The sequence below is a fragment of the Pyricularia grisea genome, chromosome I (assembly GCF_004355905.1).
Source record: "Pyricularia grisea strain NI907 chromosome I, whole genome shotgun sequence".
NCBI classification, from domain to species: domain Eukaryota; kingdom Fungi; phylum Ascomycota; class Sordariomycetes; order Magnaporthales; family Pyriculariaceae; genus Pyricularia; species Pyricularia grisea.
The window spans coordinates 5027355-5045996 of NC_044973.1; the positions used below are offsets into that span (position 1 = coordinate 5027355).

Genomic DNA, 18642 nt, shown 5'->3' on the forward strand with positions numbered 1-18642 from the left:
TACTTCTTGAGCGAGGCTGAAAGGCCCCCGTCCCTATAACCAATCCAGGGATATTGTACCTTGACCTGCTGATAACAGCCGTCTAACGACAAAAGTCAAGAGATAGGTTATTCCTTGTTGCCTTGGGATTGCGACAGTAACTTTACTTGTGCAGAAGGTACCGCTACAGTCGAAAAGGAACCGTTGGGCGTCTCGTGTTCAGACGACGTGCGAAATTGGACTCTTTACGCAGAGGACTAAGGCCCTGCTTGTTTGCTCCTCTTTCTGTTTTTATGCATAAAATAAAAACGCAGCAGGCCGGCTGGGTGAGCCTGATCCGGAGGTAGAATCCTGGTATTGTGAAATCCCATTGGCATGGTACCGGTCATGACAACCGGGAAGAGATTACAACATATGCAACCAAAACAACACGCTTCGCATTGGGATACTTTTTTCAGAGATGTCCATGTCCACTTCTGCTGGGGCTCGTGCAACAAGGAGACGAACGTGAAAATGAAGCATTGAAGCTGGGATGAGAAAGGTTAATCTCATAGGCTGTGACTGACGGGCGACTAATGAACAGGCGAAAAAGCTCCCGGTCCTGACGACACTCAGTTGCACATGTTGGTCGAACTGAACATAATATTTTCCAGCCTTCTCTGAGCATGATAGCCCTGATTTGCTTTCTAATCTTTGAAATCTGTGACAAAGTAATGATATCTGGCGATGTGAACGTATTGTACACCTTCAGCAAATCCTCAGTGACCAGAGACTCTGTCTGTTGGCCGAAAACTTTGCTCAGGATTTTCAATTCACAAGTAGTCCTACAGTTTATGTCTTTATAAGCTTCCACATTAGGCTGGTAGACGAAAGTCTGACAGGCTACAGCATATGATAACTCCACGGTGTATGCAATTGACGAGGAGGATGAGTTGGAACTTTTGCTTGAGCCTTGAGCACTGGATCAACCTCAGTCCATCCTGGGATTCTCAGATGGAAGGAGAGGCTGTGTCTATTCTAAGCGATCAATGTAATACAAAGAAAGAAAGGAATGTATACTACAGCCTTTCCTAACCTAATAGTCGCAAATCCCCACAGTTACCCCCATGTCGGCAGCTTTCTCCCATCACCACAGCAAGATGAGACTAGCCAAGAAGGCAAACACACCAGCGACGACAGGAAAGACAAATGCGGCATCGACAGCAGCGGCAAAAGCCGCCACGACCTCATGCAACAACAGAGGATTCATAAACACGGGATCCCTCATACCCGGCAGCCTGCCCGCGCGGAGGATCGCATCGACATGTTCAGTTGTCAAGCCAGCAACGTCCCCCAACCCACTCGCCAGCGTCCCCAAGAATATGTTCTGAACCACGAAGATACCCAGAGCAGCCCCGAACGAATTGGCACAGGCGATCAACGCATTCGCGACACCGTGCCCGCCCACCCCGAGCTCCCCCGCCCGCTGCTGCTGCTGCACCGCCACGAACGGCACCTGCCACGCGACGCCGACCGCGACGCCCGCCACCACCTGGTACGCCGCCGCCGTGCCGGGCGGCGTGTCGACGCCAAGCGTGTGCAGCAAGCCCGCGCCGACGACGAACAGCCCCGTCGCGACGAATGCGCACACCCCATACCGCCGCCCGACCCGGCCGCTCGCCACGGCTGCGCCAAACACGACGCCGCCCAGCGCCGCCGCGCCGAGGTACGCCAGCATGCGCAGGCCGGAGCCGGTTGCCGTCGTGCCGCGCACGGCTTGGAAGTAAAAGGGGAGGAGGAAGACGTGCGCGAGCAGCGCGGCGGATAGGGTTGTGGCCAGGAGGGCGGAGGTCAGGACGGTGCGGCAGCGGAAGAGGCCGGGCGGGATGGAGGCGGAGGCTGGGTCGCGGAAGTAGCGCTGCACAAAGGCGAAAGAGGACAATAGCAGCCCGGCGGCGGCTAGGCAGCCCCAGACTGGCTTGTCGGTCCAGTAGTAGCTGGTGCCGCCCCATTGCAGGGCGAGGAGGAGGCTGACGGTTGCTCCGGATAGGAATATCGTGCCCACCGGGTCTAGTTTTAGGAGCTTTTGTGTGAGCGGCTGGGTTTGTTCCAGGGGCTGTTTTGCTGACAGTTGAGCTTTGCCGTCGCTGCTGCCTGTATCGGTCTTTTTCCACAGGTTCAACCGTGGTGGACGGAGGGCCAGCAAAACGATTGCACCAGCAACACCTCCAATGGGCAGGTTGACCCAAAAACACCATCTCCACGTCATCCTTGACGAGTCGGTGAAAATGCCACCCACTGGCGGACCGACCAGCGACGCGACCCCAACGGCCCCCGTAACGACGGCAAACAGCACGGGACGTAATTTTGCGGACGCGGCCAGTCCAAGAATGTTCACCACGCCTGGGTATAACCCTGCCGCACCCGCACCCGACACGGCACGGCCCGCGATGAAGATGTCGGGGTTGGTTGCCACTGCGCATATGACGCAGCCGAGCTCGAAGACGGTGAGGCTGGCGAGGTACGTCCACTTTGCGTCAAAGTAGGTGTAGAGCTTGGCGAGCGGGAGCTGGAGGCCGGCCGAGGCGACGAAGGAGGCGCTGCGGTACCATGCTGCGTTGTCGAGGGTGTCGAACTCGGCGGTGATGCGTGGTATTGCGGTTGCTGGGGTTTTTTTTTTTTCATTTTGGGGCAAGTTAGTTGCAGGTTGGCAGGACAAGGTAAATGATTTAAACGTACCCAGGATTGTGTTGTCCAAGCTCACTGCGAACGCAACGAGGCAGATCCCGATGGTCAAGACAACAAGGACTGTAGAATGCTCCTCCGATTTTTCTGGTCCTCGGTCGACATTGTCGATAACACTGGTGCTCGGATCGATTTCTTTGGCTTTCCCCTTGGTGTCGGTGCCGTCTCTAAGCGTCTCTATTATTTTATTCTCATCGTTCAACTGTTCCTTAGAGGACTTATGACCTTTGGCATACGACGAGTTGGACATTGCAAAGGCCCAGTGGTACCTTCAAGTGTTTGGCTACGTATGCGGTTTTGATCAATGTAGCTACCTCGATCTGATTTTATGGATTTAGGCCTACTAACAACGCAGCACCGGCATCTAGCTTCTTTTAGGCCCAGTACCTTGTGCTTGTGAAAAGTTTGTTTTCCATTCTGCCTTCGTCCCATCTCGTCTCTGACCAGTTCAGTCCCAACCGACGGAACTTTTTTCGAGCCAAGAAATTTGAATCTCCGCCTATAGTGAAGCTGGATCGTCCCAATACTATAGGCATGTCGGCTGTAGGTCCTCCTTCTCAATCGGACCACATCTTCCGATGATAAGGGTACTGGACACAATAATGTGACACTATGTTTATGAGGAGATAAGTGTGGCAATAAAAAGTCAGTATGCTGGGAACACCACATGAGCATGCGCATCACGTAACATTTCACCACGACTCAAGTGAGGCGGCATTTGAGGTCCAGAAGGTCTTCAAAGTAACCATTTTAAGGTTAAGGTTTTGGGAATGAATATGCGTATTCCGCGGGTCTTGACATGGACCATTACTAGAATTTCAGACTAGCTATCGGAATCTTTCGTCATTCAGCAATCACAATCATCAAATTTCGATGGTCCTGATATTAAAAGGCTTGCTTACGTCACCTTCAGCTACCGCGACTTGCGTACAGCCCAAGTCTCTCCATACCCCAAGTGAAGCTACTTGGTGTAAAGTTACCTAAAGAAATTCTAAATCACACCGCCTACCGAGCCTATTGATATATGGACTGGAAGGTTATTTACCGCTGACAGACCATTTTTTTCTTTCTCGATGGAATGCCTCTTTTTCCAACAGGCTGGCCGGTGTGAAAATAAACCCAAAGCAATTTTTATATAATCGATTGCATTGCACGCATGCGCGGGCGAACATTCAACCCAACCGGAGCTCACTCCAGTTCTCACTGTTGTTTTTACAGGGTCCAAAGGGTGGCGTGTATAGTGGCGCAAATGATTATAGTAATTATGACGGTGATGGTGTTGCATGGTAGTTATGTGACTTGACTTGTCCTGATATTGTTGAGATGAAAGGCGCTGTAAAGCGTTCCATTGTGTCGGGTCTCAACGTTTCGTTGCGGTTATCAAATACGCCTATCCCGTCGTCAGAATGAGCAATTTAAAGACACAATTCCGCCTTGGTATCAATGGGGGCTTTCATGCACCCGCAAGTGTGGAAATAGGGTATCGTGAGTACCTATAGGGGTTATCACGTACCACGTAAAGAAAGATATAAAGAGCCGACTCCGTTATTTCCCGAGATACGCCACCCATTGAGATAAACGCTCACGTACACCATTTGTGGATGACATATCAACAGCTTGTAATTACTGCGGTTGAGCCCAATGCAATGGAACGAACTAAGTGCTTTCAACCGCAAGTGCAAAGGCGAGGAATAGAAAATTTAGCAGCCGCTACCATAATCATGGCCCAATTACACGAATTACAATCATCTAACTAATCACCATCTTCCTTGACATCATCAAGCCCTCCGGCCCCTCCCAGAAGTTGCTCGGACTTGAAAGCGGCTTCTTCTTGCTGGCCGACTTACATTGATCTCGTGGTGCTCGGCCACAATCATCAAGGCCCTGAAGACTGCATCTGAGTAATTCGTGGTCTGGGATACATCGACTCTCACACCAGGCTGAAGTTGCTCAAAGAGGGCTACAACGTCGCCATTGTTGACGACCTCAGCAATTTCCATGTTTCAGCCCTTGACAGGATCGAAAAACTCGCCAGGGAATACGACGATGCGGCCGGACAGCGCAACCCGTCTCTGTATTCCCACCAGCTCGACTACCACACAGTCCCCTTACGGCAGAACTGATGAGATACTACGACACCACGACGTATTTACAAAATTCTAATCGTGCCAGCCTCACGTCTCTTCCGGTTGAGGAGGATAGCCAGAACCAGCAGCCTCACCTGCAACCGCCTAGCACATCACCGGAGTGATACACTTTGCAGCATTCAAGGCAGTCGCGGAATCCATCGCAAATCGGCTAGCATACTACGATAAATTGTGTCGGGCCTGATAGAGCTCCTCGCTATTCTCCAAACCCATAACGTTATGCATTTCGTCTTTCCCTCGACCACAGCTATATATGGAATAGCAGCGAGCACAGGCAAGCCATTGGATGAGGATCCGCTCACACATGCAGAGCAACTAACAGCGTCGGCACCACCACTGCCCCAAGCAACAACAACAACAACAACAACAACAACAACAACAACAACAACAACAACAACAACAACAACAACAACAACCCCCTACGCCTGCACCAAGCTCTTTTCCAAAGCCGTCCTGGCCGAACTCGCCGCCGCAGACCCCGGCTGGTCCATCACAGCCCTGCGCTGCTTCAACTCCGTCGGCTGTCACGAATCCGGCTTGCTGAGACGAAGATCCACGCGGCGGCGGTGGAGGTACGGTTACCGCAGACGCTTCCACAAACTTATTCCTGGCAATGGCGCGCGTCCTCAAGGGCGAGAGCATACACATTACGTTTACGGCTCCGACTGGGCGACGCGAGACGGGACGGCCGTGTGGGACTTTGTGCACGTTGTCGACGTCGCGCGGGGACACGTTGCGGCGTTGGCGGCGCGCTGTGGTAAAGGGGCGGGGAATGCAGCCACACCATGGCTTCCGCGGTATAAATTTTGGCAGCCGGCACGGGAACTACGGTCCTCGATGCTATCGCGGGCATGCAGCGGGCGTCGGGGAGGAAGATACCGGTCAGGTGGGCGGGGCGGAGAGCGGGGGCCGTAGGGGTATGTGTGGCGGCGACGGAGAGGACCAAAAGTGATCCCGGTTGGAGGCCGAGGCTGGACATTGGCCAGACTGCCAGGGAGATGTGGAGGTCCAGATCGTGTTGAGGGGTTGATCTGGGCAGAGGGCTTGGAAAGCTGGGGTTTATATAGTTTCGAGGATGGAGGGGGCAGAGGGCCGCGAGGTAGTTTCGAATCTAGCGCCAAAATGATCCTGTGCAGTTGGATGAAATACAGCAAGACGACTATTGGTCATCATTTTTGCCTCTGCAGCCTTCGTGACTAAAACTGGCATCTATGGGCATATATTTTGTCCGAGTTGGAGCCGACGCTCACACATAAACACTTTGACCAGGCTCGGCGGCTGGTGCATGTTGGGCACAACTCGAGGTAGCTAATACTAATATTGTGGAGCGCCAACAAACGAATAGAAAAACGACTCTTGAAGTAGCAATCGTGGGCCTTTGTAGACGGCGACGTTGGCAAACCAAAAAAAAGCCGTCAGTTGCCTTGATGATTTATATATCCCTGCAGGCGGCTTTGGTAGATGCTTCTGGCACTTTGATATGTGTCTTTGTTAAACCAAATGTAACTTACCCCGATTTTGGAGACGTGACACAGAATACTAGGTACCCTTTCAAGGTTAATCACTCTGTGTATCTGGGGGTCTGCGGCCCTTAATCGCCGAGACAGTGACAATGTCAGCAGATTGCTGACGCTCGGTATACAGACCATCCGACAACCGGCTTCTCCGAGACTTCGGTATGATTGAAGCAGCATTTTGGAGCAAATAATCTAGCTCAAGCGGCTTGTAAGATCTAACCGGACTACACTCCGATAATCAATGTCGGTTTGGCCGCTTATGTTACGCCGTCTTACCATTCGGTTGCTTACCTTTTTCTTTAATTTTGCCAAGATCACTAACGCCTTCAACTCCATTGCGCCGACGCCCTTGACCTACCTATCACCTCAACCCGGCCTAGGGTCCCAAGAGGTTCACAAAATGCATTGTGCCGGTAGAGGTAGGTGACGCGTGCTTATGGCGACAGATCAAAAGATTGCAGTTGATTCTGCACAATACATAGGATGGGTGGTGACGCGTGCTTATATCCACATGTTACAGCACTGCGGTCAATTCTGCACAATAAATAGAGGCAGTTCTACTCTTTGACAACAGAAAATCAACAGCCAAGCAACCCCAAGTTGTTTACTGCAACTGCTTCCCGAGCATCCCAAGAAGCCCGCGGACGACTGATCAACAATGAAGCTCCGTTACGCAACTCTCTTGTTCCTCCAAACTGTCTCCTGCCTGGCAACTGTCACAGCCAAGGACCAGGTCTTTGACTATGTCATTGTTGGCGGCGGCACCTCCGGACTGGTGGTCGCGAACCGCCTTTCAGAAAAGACGAACGTGCGCGTGGCTGTCATTGAGCCCGGCGGCGACGAGCGGAACAACCCCGACGTCACGCTCGTCACTAGCTATCTCAATATGTCGGCCTTTGAAACCCCAATTGATTGGGCTTATAAAACCGTTCCCCAGGTCGGTATAAACAGCGAACCGATGACTTATCACCAGGGCAAGGCGATCGGAGGAACCAGCGCCATTAACGGTACGTACCTCAGTTGACTACACCTTTTCCTCCCTACATCTCTTCCTTTTAAATCGAAATGGCAATCTGACCAGTACATGTTGTTATGGCCAGCTATGTCGTTCATACGTAGCAACAAGGCCGACATTGACGCCTGGGAAAAGCTCGGCAATCCGGGCTGGAATTGGGATAATTTATACCCTTATTCCCTAGCTGCCGAAAACTTTAGCATCCCCGGCCCGGGGCTACAGGAATCTGGCATAACCTTTGATCCAGCTTTCCACGGCGTATCGGGCCCCATTCGCACCGGCTGGGGAAACGACTTTTCCAACCTGACCCTCACACCGACGGTGCGCGACGCATGGGAGGAGCTTGGGCTTCCGTCGAATCTCGACACGGGTGGTGGCAACAACCACGGCGTCTCGACGAACCCGCTCACCGCCCAGGCGGGGCCGCCGGATATCCGTTGGGACGGGGCCCGGGGGTATTGGTACCCCGTGGAGGACAGACCGAACTTGACAATTATTAAAGGCACGGTTTGGCGTTTGGTTTGGAAAGACGGAGATACAATAACCAGTGGCTTTGAAGCGTCCATTACTGCCACTGGCGTCGAGTACCTGGATCAGGATGGACAGGCAGTTGTCCTTTCGGCCACCAAGGAGGTAATCCTCTCGGCCGGTTCACTTAGGACACCGCTCGTTTTGGAAAGCTCCGGTGTCGGGAATCCAGGGTGCGTTAGACCTCTCGCTGGAAAATATTTGGAAAGGACGAAAGTAGACACTGACGAGAAAGAGGCAGAATTTTGAAAAACCTGGGTATACCCATCGTGGTAAATCTTCCAGGGGTGGGTGAAAACTTCCAAGAACAGGGGAATAACCGCTTTGTTTATGGCACCATCGCAGAAGTGACGGGCGTCGGCATATCCAACACCTGGGCCACTCCGGCCGACATATTCGGCAGCGACCTCGCCGACGTTGCGAACCGCACCCGTGACGAACTGCCGGGCTGGGCCGACCAGATCGTTTCGGCGTCGGCCGACTCCGGCGCGCTGCTAAACAGGACTGCCGTCGAGGCGGTTCTGCGGGCTCAGCACGACCTGGTCTTCGGGGACGCTGCGGCGGGGGGAAATGGGACGACGACGCTGACCGAATACGTCACCATGACCCTTGGAACTGGGACGTTGATCTTGTCGCACTGGACCCTTTTCCCCTTTTCGCGCGGCAGTGTCCACCTCGCCTCGTCTGACGTATCCAAAATCGACGAGCCCAGGATCGACCCGCGGCTCAACCTCGTCGACTTTGATACAATGGCCCAAGCCCAGGCCGCTAAGCTGGGTGCGAAGCTACCAAAAACGGGTCCGTTGAGCGGGCTGCTGTCAGGGCGCATCCAGCCGAGCCCGGACGTGCTGCCAGAGAACGCTACGGACGCCCAGTGGAGAGAATATATTAGAACCACCTGTGAGCCCACCGCTGACCTTCGTGACTCTTCGCAAGGTCTAGAAGACCCAATTGATAGGCAAAATAGCGGCTGGCTAATTCATTGGAAACACATATACATAGCTGGACTCGCCTACCACAACATCGGGACCGCATCCATGATGTCCAAGGATCTCGGCGGCGTCGTGAACCCAGAGCTGAAAGTCTACGGGACGGCCAACGTACGAGTAGTGGACATGTCTATTATCCCAATGCAGCTTACCGGGCATCCCGTCGCAATACTATACGCCGTTGCGGAGCGGGCGGCAGACATTATTAAGCGCTCGCCGCTTTATCGATTATAGGCACGTTACTTTGGAAGTTGAGAGGTAGTGATACATTATTCCTCCGGTGGGGCTTTTGCATTACGGCAGTTTTCTTTTTCCTCTTTATATTACCTAGCCGCGGGAGTTGTAGAAGAGTGAGAAACGATAATTTAGGCACCTCCATATTTAGGCACCTCCATATTTTGAAAAGTAGACTTCTGTACTGAGGAATGGAATGGGAACTTGCTTCAAAATGTGAAACATAGAACTCAATAATTATTTCCACCCGAGCTTGCAGGCCCTTGTTGTTTTCTGATGCACCTGCTGCATGGTAGGTTAGGGATCAGCTCTTCGAACGACGGGAAAAGGCTTCAACTACAGCCTCGTTCTAATGTACTGCTGGTATGTGAATGCTGGTAAATTCAATAAAAGGGGTGCAACTGCCGTCCAGGAACCAGGTTTAGAAGCCCGGACTGTCGGATTAAACCGAGGCGCGCGCATTCAATACCTAATATAGTAGGTATAGCCGATCGCGCTTTGCACTGTGCCACCTTGTGGAACAGATGATCATTACTCGCAGTGTGGAGGTAAGAATCCCGGGTTGACATGGGAAAAAGCACAAACTGGGTGGAAACATCCATGGAGAACAGCAAAGATTACGCAAACCACCCAGATCGCCAAGCTAAAAAAAGGTTCGAAAAAATAGTTCAAACTGGTTCTAGGAAACATCCATAACATGCATCTTTCCAAATGGAACACTTGTGGATGGGGGCCATTTTCCGTGGGAACTTACCCTTCTCCTGTGAGATGCATGAGTTACAATCTGGAAACAGGTTTATACAACGCCTTGTTATTGGAGTATTAACAACCTCGCGTGCGACAGCAGATTTCGGATCTTTTGGGTCTCCACAATATCGGAATATCGATCGATTGCTCACTTTCAGCTGACTTGACACATCAAATCCACGAAATTTTGACTCGCAGCACTCGATCTATAAAAGCTCAGGCATGCTCAGCATAAACCAAATTTAGAAAAACAAACCGCCAGCGCGTCCGAAGCTCCAATAAGGTCATGCCGCGGTGGGGTGTTTCGGGAACGCCGTTATGTGGACATTAATGGCCAAGGTTTAGTTGTAAAACTGTTCCTAATCAATGCATCCTGGCTCAATTTAACAATTCTTTTTCTTTTCTTGTTTTAACAGAAGAGATATTCAAAAAAAGGATTATGATGCCAGTGACACCGTCACACCGACGGTTGAAGTAAAACTAACACATGGTTTTTCTTTTTGACAGATACACCCTGGCATACCCGATAAAGTTGGTCGTCGTCTGCCTATTCTAAATCTCAACTATCAATCAGCGTTTGCCTTAAATCCAGCTTATTGTAGGCCAACTCACCTCAGATCATATTACAATGCCCACACTCTCTCTGTTATTTAATTTCTTTGTTTCTTCTCGCTTTTAGCACCGGTACCGCGAGCTGACGCGTAGTGGGTCTTGACTTCCTAACTCCTGAGGATTTGTGTTTCACATAAATGCCGCTACCATCCTTCCGCCGACGCTTTGGAGGCTTAACCCCTGGCGCGGCCAAGCAACTACGGGGAAAGAACCAACGGGTACGGGCAGAAGAGCTGAGCGGCATAGCTGTGAAGTATTACAATAAAACTCTTCCCCGCAGAAAGAATTATGTTTAAGCGGCTGATGTGAACGATAGACGGTTCAAGGAGGTGTTGGATGCATTTTGCGAGCGGACTGTCCCTCAGAATGGGCTTAAGTCCCGCTACGAAGGTGATACTTTTTCGAGAGTGTCAATGGCGGAGACCGTTCCCATCCCTTGGCGACTCGTCAGGGGATGTAGTCACGAGGCGCAATGATCTCTGGGGAACATGGGCACCTAACGAAGACTATGAAGATCCACTCAAGACCAAACCTCTAGACAAACCTGCACAATGGGTCCCCAGGCCGTTCACGTCTCTACCCTCATGTTTCTATTCATGGTCACGCCTCCATAGTTGTCAAAAACAGGAACCCGTGTCCCTTTCAGCTCTAGGACCCCGCAAAAGGGGACACCTTGTCCGTAACTTAGACAAACAGCAACACTCTGTGGGCCCAGAAGTCACAGTCCGATGCTCATCGAGTTGGCATCTAATGGTGCATGTCTTGCTTGACCTCGTAATATAAAACATGATTTGAACCAAGTCCAACGCGATGTACACGCAGTGCTCCATATGCAGATACGCCCTCGGTCCCAATAGCTCTAGAAAACAGCCGGTAGGGCACAAGGTCCGGTCCGATTATGCTGCTTTAATAGAATTTAAAATCGAGGAGGCGCAAACTCATCGCGGGGTCGTCGATTGAAATGCATCTGGATTTAAACAGACGCTGCCTCATTCATTCACTAATCTCAAAAGGATTCTCAGCAGTTTCTGCGTCTTTGCCACGGTCGCCAAGCTGACTGGTGGGGTTGTAAAATCTTGGGTTTGACGAGATGGTGAATTTGCAGCAGCCTGCCGTAGAGTTCTCTGGCTGTACGCCATGGATAAAGGAGGACACAAGCAGCGAGAAAGCCGAGGTTGATGACAAAATAAGCACATCAAACGTTTAGGAGCAAGATGCTATTCTCTAGCGAATGGCTCTAGAGGTGAAAAGAGCTGGCACGAGATGACCTGGACGTGATTTAGTATACACAAATCAAGAAGCAGTTGCTTGGGCCATGTCATGGTTGAGAGCCTTAATCGTTTCAGGCGACTTTACTCTTAACAACCTCCGCCACTATGTATGCGAAGATTTTGGGAGCTATGGGCTTCCATCATGTTGGCATTTTGATCGATTACTAACTTTCACCTGTCTTGTCACAATCATTTTTCCATATATTAGAACATGACAAAATGAGTCAGCGAACAAATAGGGACTCAGAGTAACGCCGAATGGACTAGCAAACTAGAAGAGACTTGAACCGATTGAATTGTTGCCCGTTTCATAGTTTTATAATTAATTCTGTTTGTAGATTTGGTGTTGAAAATCTTGGTGTGCCGTAAAAGGGGGTGCCGGAACAGGGGTACCCAACGTGACCCTCTATTCACTTTGTAAGCTCTTGTGCCCCCCTCGGCCGGACTTTAATGAATGGCCCGTCTCTCTCCACGAAAGTCCGGGCAATTCCATCTCATTGTCTCGCCACATTCTTGACTTTCAGTTATCCACTATGAGTTTCTTAAAATGCAAACCTAATGCGCCTTAGATGTAACACAGGCGAGGACCTAAATCTATAAATAAGAATTGAACTTACTATTACGTACTTAATTTGAATTTAAATCTTGCTTTATTAAAAGGCTAGGTAGGATTTTACACAGCCCCAATAGCTCTCCCTTTTTGCTGTGCGGTTTACAAAAGGGCATTTTTCAACTGTGTTAATATTAATTCGTGAGCTTTTTTTGAAATTTTAAGGTAACCTATTTAAAAAGAAATAGTAATTATGTATGTAAGTATAACTTCTTTATTATCAACCATTTTAATATATTAACATAATCCACTTGATCTCAAATTATCGTGAAACTTGAAAAAGGTTTTGTGAGCTTATATTTTAATTTTGAGTTATTGCTTTTATAATTAAACAAATATACCGTCCGCTCCCCCCTAATTAAGATTAGTAAAATACTCTTATTTTGGATGTTAATTAACATAAAAATGCCTGTGGTTATTTTACAACATAATTCTACTTAATTTTAACAGGGTGAATATTTTTGTAATACGCTTTATTTTCTAATATATAATACTTGATAACTGCGACATTATGTATATTTTGTATACAGGTTTACGGTTAGCGATTTACGTAATATATCCAGGACCAAATACCGGTAAGTCGACTTTAATAAAACGTTTTTCTATCACGATTTTACGTCTTTTTAATCCGGAAATAAAAGTTACATAATGCCGAAAACGCTTTTATCAACCCCATTTTTATATAATGCTAGGATTGAAAATTGTTTTATATAAAAGATAAGCAAATTATGTTACACGTGTGCTAATTGGGCATACACCTCGGGTCACCCCTGTATAAATAAAACATGTGGTGCGCAGTTAATATATATTGTACACTGTACAGACAAAGCTTTTTAATAGTGCTTGCCCGATTATAATTAAGCAGGCTCCTGTTTTAAAATAACCACGCTTTAAAATTATATATGTATAAAATATAAAGACATTTGTCAAAAAAGGACAGAAGGAAATTACTGTCGTGTTTGTAAGCCATTTAGCAAGAATTTATGCTAATATATTTTATAATGGATAACGTAAAACTCTCCTTTTATTTTACGCTATAATAAAGTGGATTACGTGGGTTCTACCGACTTGGTATTTCTTTTAACCAGAAAGGAAAGTCTAGGCGCTTAAAATTTCCCGCTAAGTTAAACATCCGGGAAGGCCCATATAAATAAATATAATATGGAAGCAGTGTTTTTTTGGCATTATTGCATAAAAACCCCTATATTTATATTCGTTTCTTATATAACTACTTACTAAAGTGGTAGGGGTAAAAATCTCCATTCCTAAACAATTATCACAGCGTTGTGGGCATTGTGGATATTCCCGATTTTGGTAATAGATTTGTGCAAAAAAATAAATTTCCGATACGGTAGGTACTTAAAACTCCCCACAAACAGTTAAGTTGGTAACAGCCCACGCATATATATACGGTGACAAGGGGTGGTTTTTTTTTCGCCTGCCACCGTGGTAAATTAAATTGGTTTGTATAAAAATATATTTGTCATACGAATTGAATATTCCTCCCACCCCGGCTGGCAGTAAGGCTTATATTTTATTTGTTAGTGTAAATGCGAATTATCGTAATTAATTCCAGAGGTATTTTTGTAAACTGATCTCAATCTCAATTTACGTCCAAATTAAATTATATAAAGGCATAAAATACACCGTTCCTTTTTTCTACCATTGAATCCTGGTTTCCTAACCCAAATAAGTTCTGGAGGTGGTAATATTCAAATCCTGACACTATTAAATTTTGAACCTGTGCCCTAATTCCTGACAAAGGACCTATTAAAACAATGACTTTTATTTGCGTCCCGTCGAATTTAACAGGTTTTTTATTTCCTTACCTCTCCTTAGATTAAAATCTTCGTCGAAAGGCGGCAGTGGAGTAACTTCTATCCTGACTTTACCCCGGTCGTAACAGCCGTAATATGAAAATAACAATGAAAGAATTATATAACTTTCCAAACAATGTGCCCTGGGAAGTTCTTCAAGGCTCGAAATTAATATACACTAGCGTTAGTATCGCCCAGGTCAACCTTTGACTTTTGGTAAAATTAACCGCGGTTATAATTTATTATTACGGGTGCAATTCGTTACTTTATAATAAATAAAGTTAGTAAGAGTTTTTATAAGAACTCAGACACCATTATATAAAATTGTTTAATTATATAATATTTAATAATATTCGTGTATATACTAAATAAATTCATGGCAAAGTAAGAGGCATTTTGAAAGCCTCCAATACGTTTTAAATTTAATACAACCGTACATTAAATTTATATTCCATCCTATATAAGTGTTACAAACTTTTAAATTAATAATAAATTGCCCTCTTAATAAAAAGTCGCCGTTATAATAACCGATCGCGGCCGAAATAATAAATTTCGGCTGTAATAACAAATCGTAGCTTACTAATAAATCGCTATCCCTGGTAAACTTTACCAAACGTTAATAATAAAACTGGACGACCTAGCCCTGGCGTGTAAAAACGTTTCTAAGGGAGAATATTAACACGATACCAGGGAAATAAAACGGTATTTCACAACCGTACATGTATAAGTGGGCCTGTGTTAATTTAACGGAGCGTTAAATATATATTGTAATAATAATTTTACTTTTTTTAAACAAAGATATTACCAAACTCGGAAACACACACACGGCCCACAACGCTATATTAACTGTTTACAATAGTAATTTTCATCCTTGTTATTATAATAGAATGTTTTACTAAGAGAAACTATTTAAAGTTCGTTTATATAGGCAAACCGTTAATAAACCGGTTATTCTTTAAAAAAGGTGGAACTTATATCCACAGAACTTAACAATATATTATTACATATATGTTCAAGTTATATAGCCAGGCATATATCAAGAACCTTAGCATATCACATTTTATTTACCAAGATTTAAATTAAAGGAGAAGATAGTAACTGCAACCAATAACATGTTAAACTAACGCGGTTAAACCCGGCCTAACTTTCCCAACGCCTTATATATTAAGTGGGACGAGCCCAGGGTAATAGTCGGCCAGGCACGGCGAAGCTCGCAATATACGCCTCGCGCCTGTAGATTTAGCCGAAAACTCTGCAGGTTCTTATGTTCAAACTTATTCAAACCAAGATTTTATTACGTTTCAAGGTTATGCGATTTTATTAGCAATCGTGGAAGCAATAGCTGTTCGAAGAGAAAACAAATCTTAGGCCGGAGCGTGGCCCATACTACCCTTTCCTTATTATCACGTATCTACATTAAATAAGTTTGTTTACGTATATAAATAGTAGCTTTACATACCAACTGTGGTTTAGTTACCGCTGCGGCTCCAGCCTGTTAATCCGCTATGTGATATAAGTGTTTGACAACGTATGCATTTTTAGTACAGCCGGGGCTTAAGCGTGAAATGCAGAAAGCAGTTGGACTCGATTGCGCACAGTTAGGTCGGTCAAGGACCGGGGATATATGAAGAGTAGGATGGTGAGAACTTTCGCTTGGTCCCGTAGTTAATCTTTGCTGCAAAACTTGGTAAATTATACTGGGTTATTCCGCATCTCATGTACCCCTGTAAAAGCCTGCATTTCTTTACTTTTTCATCGCATTGTTTCACCGAGACCCATTTTCACGAACATAGTGAAGAACCCCACTACGCTGCCTGGTACTTTCCTTGAACTTTATGCCCCTAGAGCCTCTTTTGGAACTATTTCCATGAAGAACAAAATTAAGTAAGCCAGTGGCGATGTCGATGCTTTATTAGAGTGGTAGGGGTAAACATGTTTCCCTTTGCACAGTAGCGCAGTGTTATGGACTCTGTGGACGTTGCCGACTTTGGTAATAATTTGGCTAAAAAAAGAAAATCAGGTATTCGAAGCTTCTCGCGAACAGTTAAGCCGGTGAAGTCCCGCGCAGGTATGTACGGTGGCAGGGGAGGATTTTGCCTGGTCCTCGACTATAAATCTGATAACGCGCGCTGGTCGTTGCAGAGATCCCTTTCCATTATCTGTCTATCTATAAAACAAAACAAGCTGTTCTTTATTTTTCACAATAGTTTGACAGTCATCATCCCACCTGTACACCTTTCATTAACATTTCACTCATATCGACTTTGTTATTGTTTCATTTATCCCAACTCAACTTCCAATCCTCATCAGCACATATTCTTTCTTGCTCCTTCTGTTCGTCTTGACATAATGCAATACCAGATCCTGAACGTTTGCATGCTTGCAGCTCTTGCTGCTGCAACCCTCCCACCCACGGTTTACCGGGGCGACGCTCGCAGTCCCGATACAATTAGGGCTGACGGCGGTTTCCTCCCGCGCGGCGGCTCGTTTGGTGAAGCCAAGGACTCTTCTATGAGCTATGACCAACACGTCAAAATGGAACCTGGCAAGCCAGGATATAACCAGGATCCATTCATTTCGACCTCCAAGGATTACAATTGGATTGTTGGATATTTTGGAAGGCATTTCAAGGGCAGGGATGTGTGGATTTATCACATCAAGACGGCGGGTCTAAAGAATGCTATCGATATTAACCAGGCCTATATCGAAGACGGCATTGAAAACAATCACGCCATCGAAGAACAAGTTGCGGTGAAAGATATCATCCCTTGGTCCCAGATTGTCAAGTGGGATAAGTACAGGATTAGCGCTGACGGGTCGCAGAAGACCAAGCTCAGCTAAATGGAATGTAAGGTTTTCGCTAAGCTAACCCCTGCGTAAGCCTTAGCAGCCGGAAAGACTTATGCGAGGGTTACAAGCAAAGTGGTGGGTGTCAAATTATGTATATATACTGGGTATTATACTGGGAGCTGTCAGGGGATAGCCCCTAAAGCTGATGCCGGCGGCGCACCGGCCTACCTAGCCAGGCGCATATTACAAGTAGTACATATGGCGGAAGCACAGCCAATACGTAGATAGCTTCCTCACTTATAAAACCTCATTCCATTAATTTATACCCAGCGCAGGTTACCGGGGCAAGACTTTTATCATTACCTGCAGAGTTTATATTGCTGACTATAATCTTTATTTTGGGCAATAAAATTTTCAAGGGGCAGCGATCTAATCTAGATCCAAACTTTTACTTAAGTCTAGGTAGGAAACGTCGGAATGCTGGTTTAAAGGTAAATTACTGGGGATAAAAATCAAACAATATACCTGATAACTGTGAAATATTTATTTTATTGGCCTGGTCCTTATTTTTGCCCTTCCCCCGAGTGCCGTGACGCCCCGGTTTTATCCCCGTCCCCATTGGCTCTTTTTGCAAGTAACGCCCCATTTCCCAGTCCACCACCAAACTTTAATCGGACGACTGCCCATTTGCGCCCGCCGTGTAATCTCAGTGTTCAGACTAAACCACCTAGTCTCAGGGCTCATCCCTGAACGCGAGCTCCACCAATTGAGCCGCGTGGCTCAATTTGTAGCTTTACTTGTACCTGTAGGTCCAACCAAAAATCACTCTGGTTTAGGTCTGAGGACAACTTGTTCATTTTGGGCTCAAGTGGAGGTAATTTCGGCAATTCGGCGACCGACATTCCGTTATAATTAATTAAATAAAAATCGCAAAAATAAACGGTTTATACGTTGGATATAGGAATTAACGAAATAATTAACAACGATTTAATTTATATTTTTAATGGTTATATTGGTCGAATTGGGATATGGGTGCCCTTGATTTTCAAATGGAGGTTGGTTTTTTAATAAATATTGGATTTTTTCGATTTCTTTTAATAATATTTTTATTTTTAAATATAATTTAAAAGTTTTTGTACGTGGAAGGTAATATATACGTAGATATTATATATATAAATTTTTATTAATATATTACGTAATATAAAATATTAAATATTTAAATAGGTAAAATATTAAATATTTTTAATAAATTTTGCAATTGAAACGGGTTTATAATTTTACCAATTTTAACGATATTAACACCAAAATTTTAACGATTAAATAACCGGTATAAACAAACGTCCACGTTTAAAATTTTTTTTATTATTATTAAAATTGCGTATTTTATATTTAAATTTAATAAAATTTATATATTTTTAAATTCTATTTTATATTTATTTTAAATTAAATAAAAAAATAAACGTTTTTTTATTATTATATATAATTAATATAAAAGTTTATTATATCGACATTTTTTATTATAAAACCGTTTATTAATAAATATATTAATTATTAAATATTTATATAAAATATTAAATTTAACGTATATTTATATAAATAAAAAAATAACGAACGATAATTTGGAAAAAAAAACTGTACGTGGGGGCTAATATAATTATACCA

At 45.8% G+C, this 18642-nt stretch overlaps 6 protein-coding genes across 6 annotated transcripts; 3 read left to right on the forward strand and 3 right to left on the reverse strand.

Annotated features, from left to right (window-relative positions):
- Positions 1-1105: 1105 nt before the first annotated feature.
- Positions 1106-2953, reverse strand: PgNI_06539 (uncharacterized protein; the record flags this gene model as incomplete). Its single annotated transcript, XM_031126562.1, has 2 exons — positions 1106-2622; positions 2698-2953. 2 exons carry the CDS (start codon positions 2951-2953, stop codon positions 1106-1108), a joined length of 1773 nt encoding a protein of 590 aa, XP_030983253.1.
- Positions 2954-4456: 1503 nt separating this feature from the next.
- On the reverse strand, positions 4457-4703 carry PgNI_06540 (uncharacterized protein; the record flags this gene model as incomplete). Its single annotated transcript, XM_031126563.1, is given in 2 exon segments — positions 4457-4537; positions 4551-4703. 2 exon segments carry the CDS (start codon positions 4701-4703, stop codon positions 4457-4459), a joined length of 234 nt encoding a protein of 77 aa, XP_030982586.1.
- A 366-nt stretch (positions 4704-5069) lies between these two features.
- PgNI_06541 (uncharacterized protein) lies at positions 5070-5802 on the forward strand (the record flags this gene model as incomplete). The annotated part of the gene is made up of 2 exons (XM_031126564.1): positions 5070-5607; positions 5708-5802. The coding sequence occupies 2 exons, from the start codon at positions 5070-5072 to the stop codon at positions 5800-5802; spliced, it is 633 nt and encodes a 210-aa protein (XP_030982588.1).
- PgNI_06542 (uncharacterized protein) lies at positions 5504-5829 on the reverse strand (the record flags this gene model as incomplete). Its single annotated transcript, XM_031126565.1, has 2 exons — positions 5504-5602; positions 5635-5829. The coding sequence occupies 2 exons, from the start codon at positions 5827-5829 to the stop codon at positions 5504-5506; spliced, it is 294 nt and encodes a 97-aa protein (XP_030982590.1).
- Positions 5830-6969: 1140 nt separating this feature from the next.
- On the forward strand, positions 6970-9336 carry PgNI_06543 (uncharacterized protein). Its single transcript, XM_031126566.1, has 4 exons — positions 6970-7374; positions 7468-8083; positions 8152-8810; positions 8913-9336. Exons 1-4 carry the CDS (start codon positions 7026-7028, stop codon positions 9131-9133), a joined length of 1845 nt encoding a protein of 614 aa, XP_030982592.1. The 5' UTR covers positions 6970-7025; the 3' UTR covers positions 9134-9336.
- A 7203-nt stretch (positions 9337-16539) lies between these two features.
- PgNI_06544 (uncharacterized protein) lies at positions 16540-17031 on the forward strand (the record flags this gene model as incomplete). The annotated part of the gene is made up of 1 exon (XM_031126567.1): positions 16540-17031. One exon carries the CDS (start codon positions 16540-16542, stop codon positions 17029-17031), a length of 492 nt encoding a protein of 163 aa, XP_030982593.1.
- Between the last annotated feature and the right edge of the window lie 1611 nt (positions 17032-18642).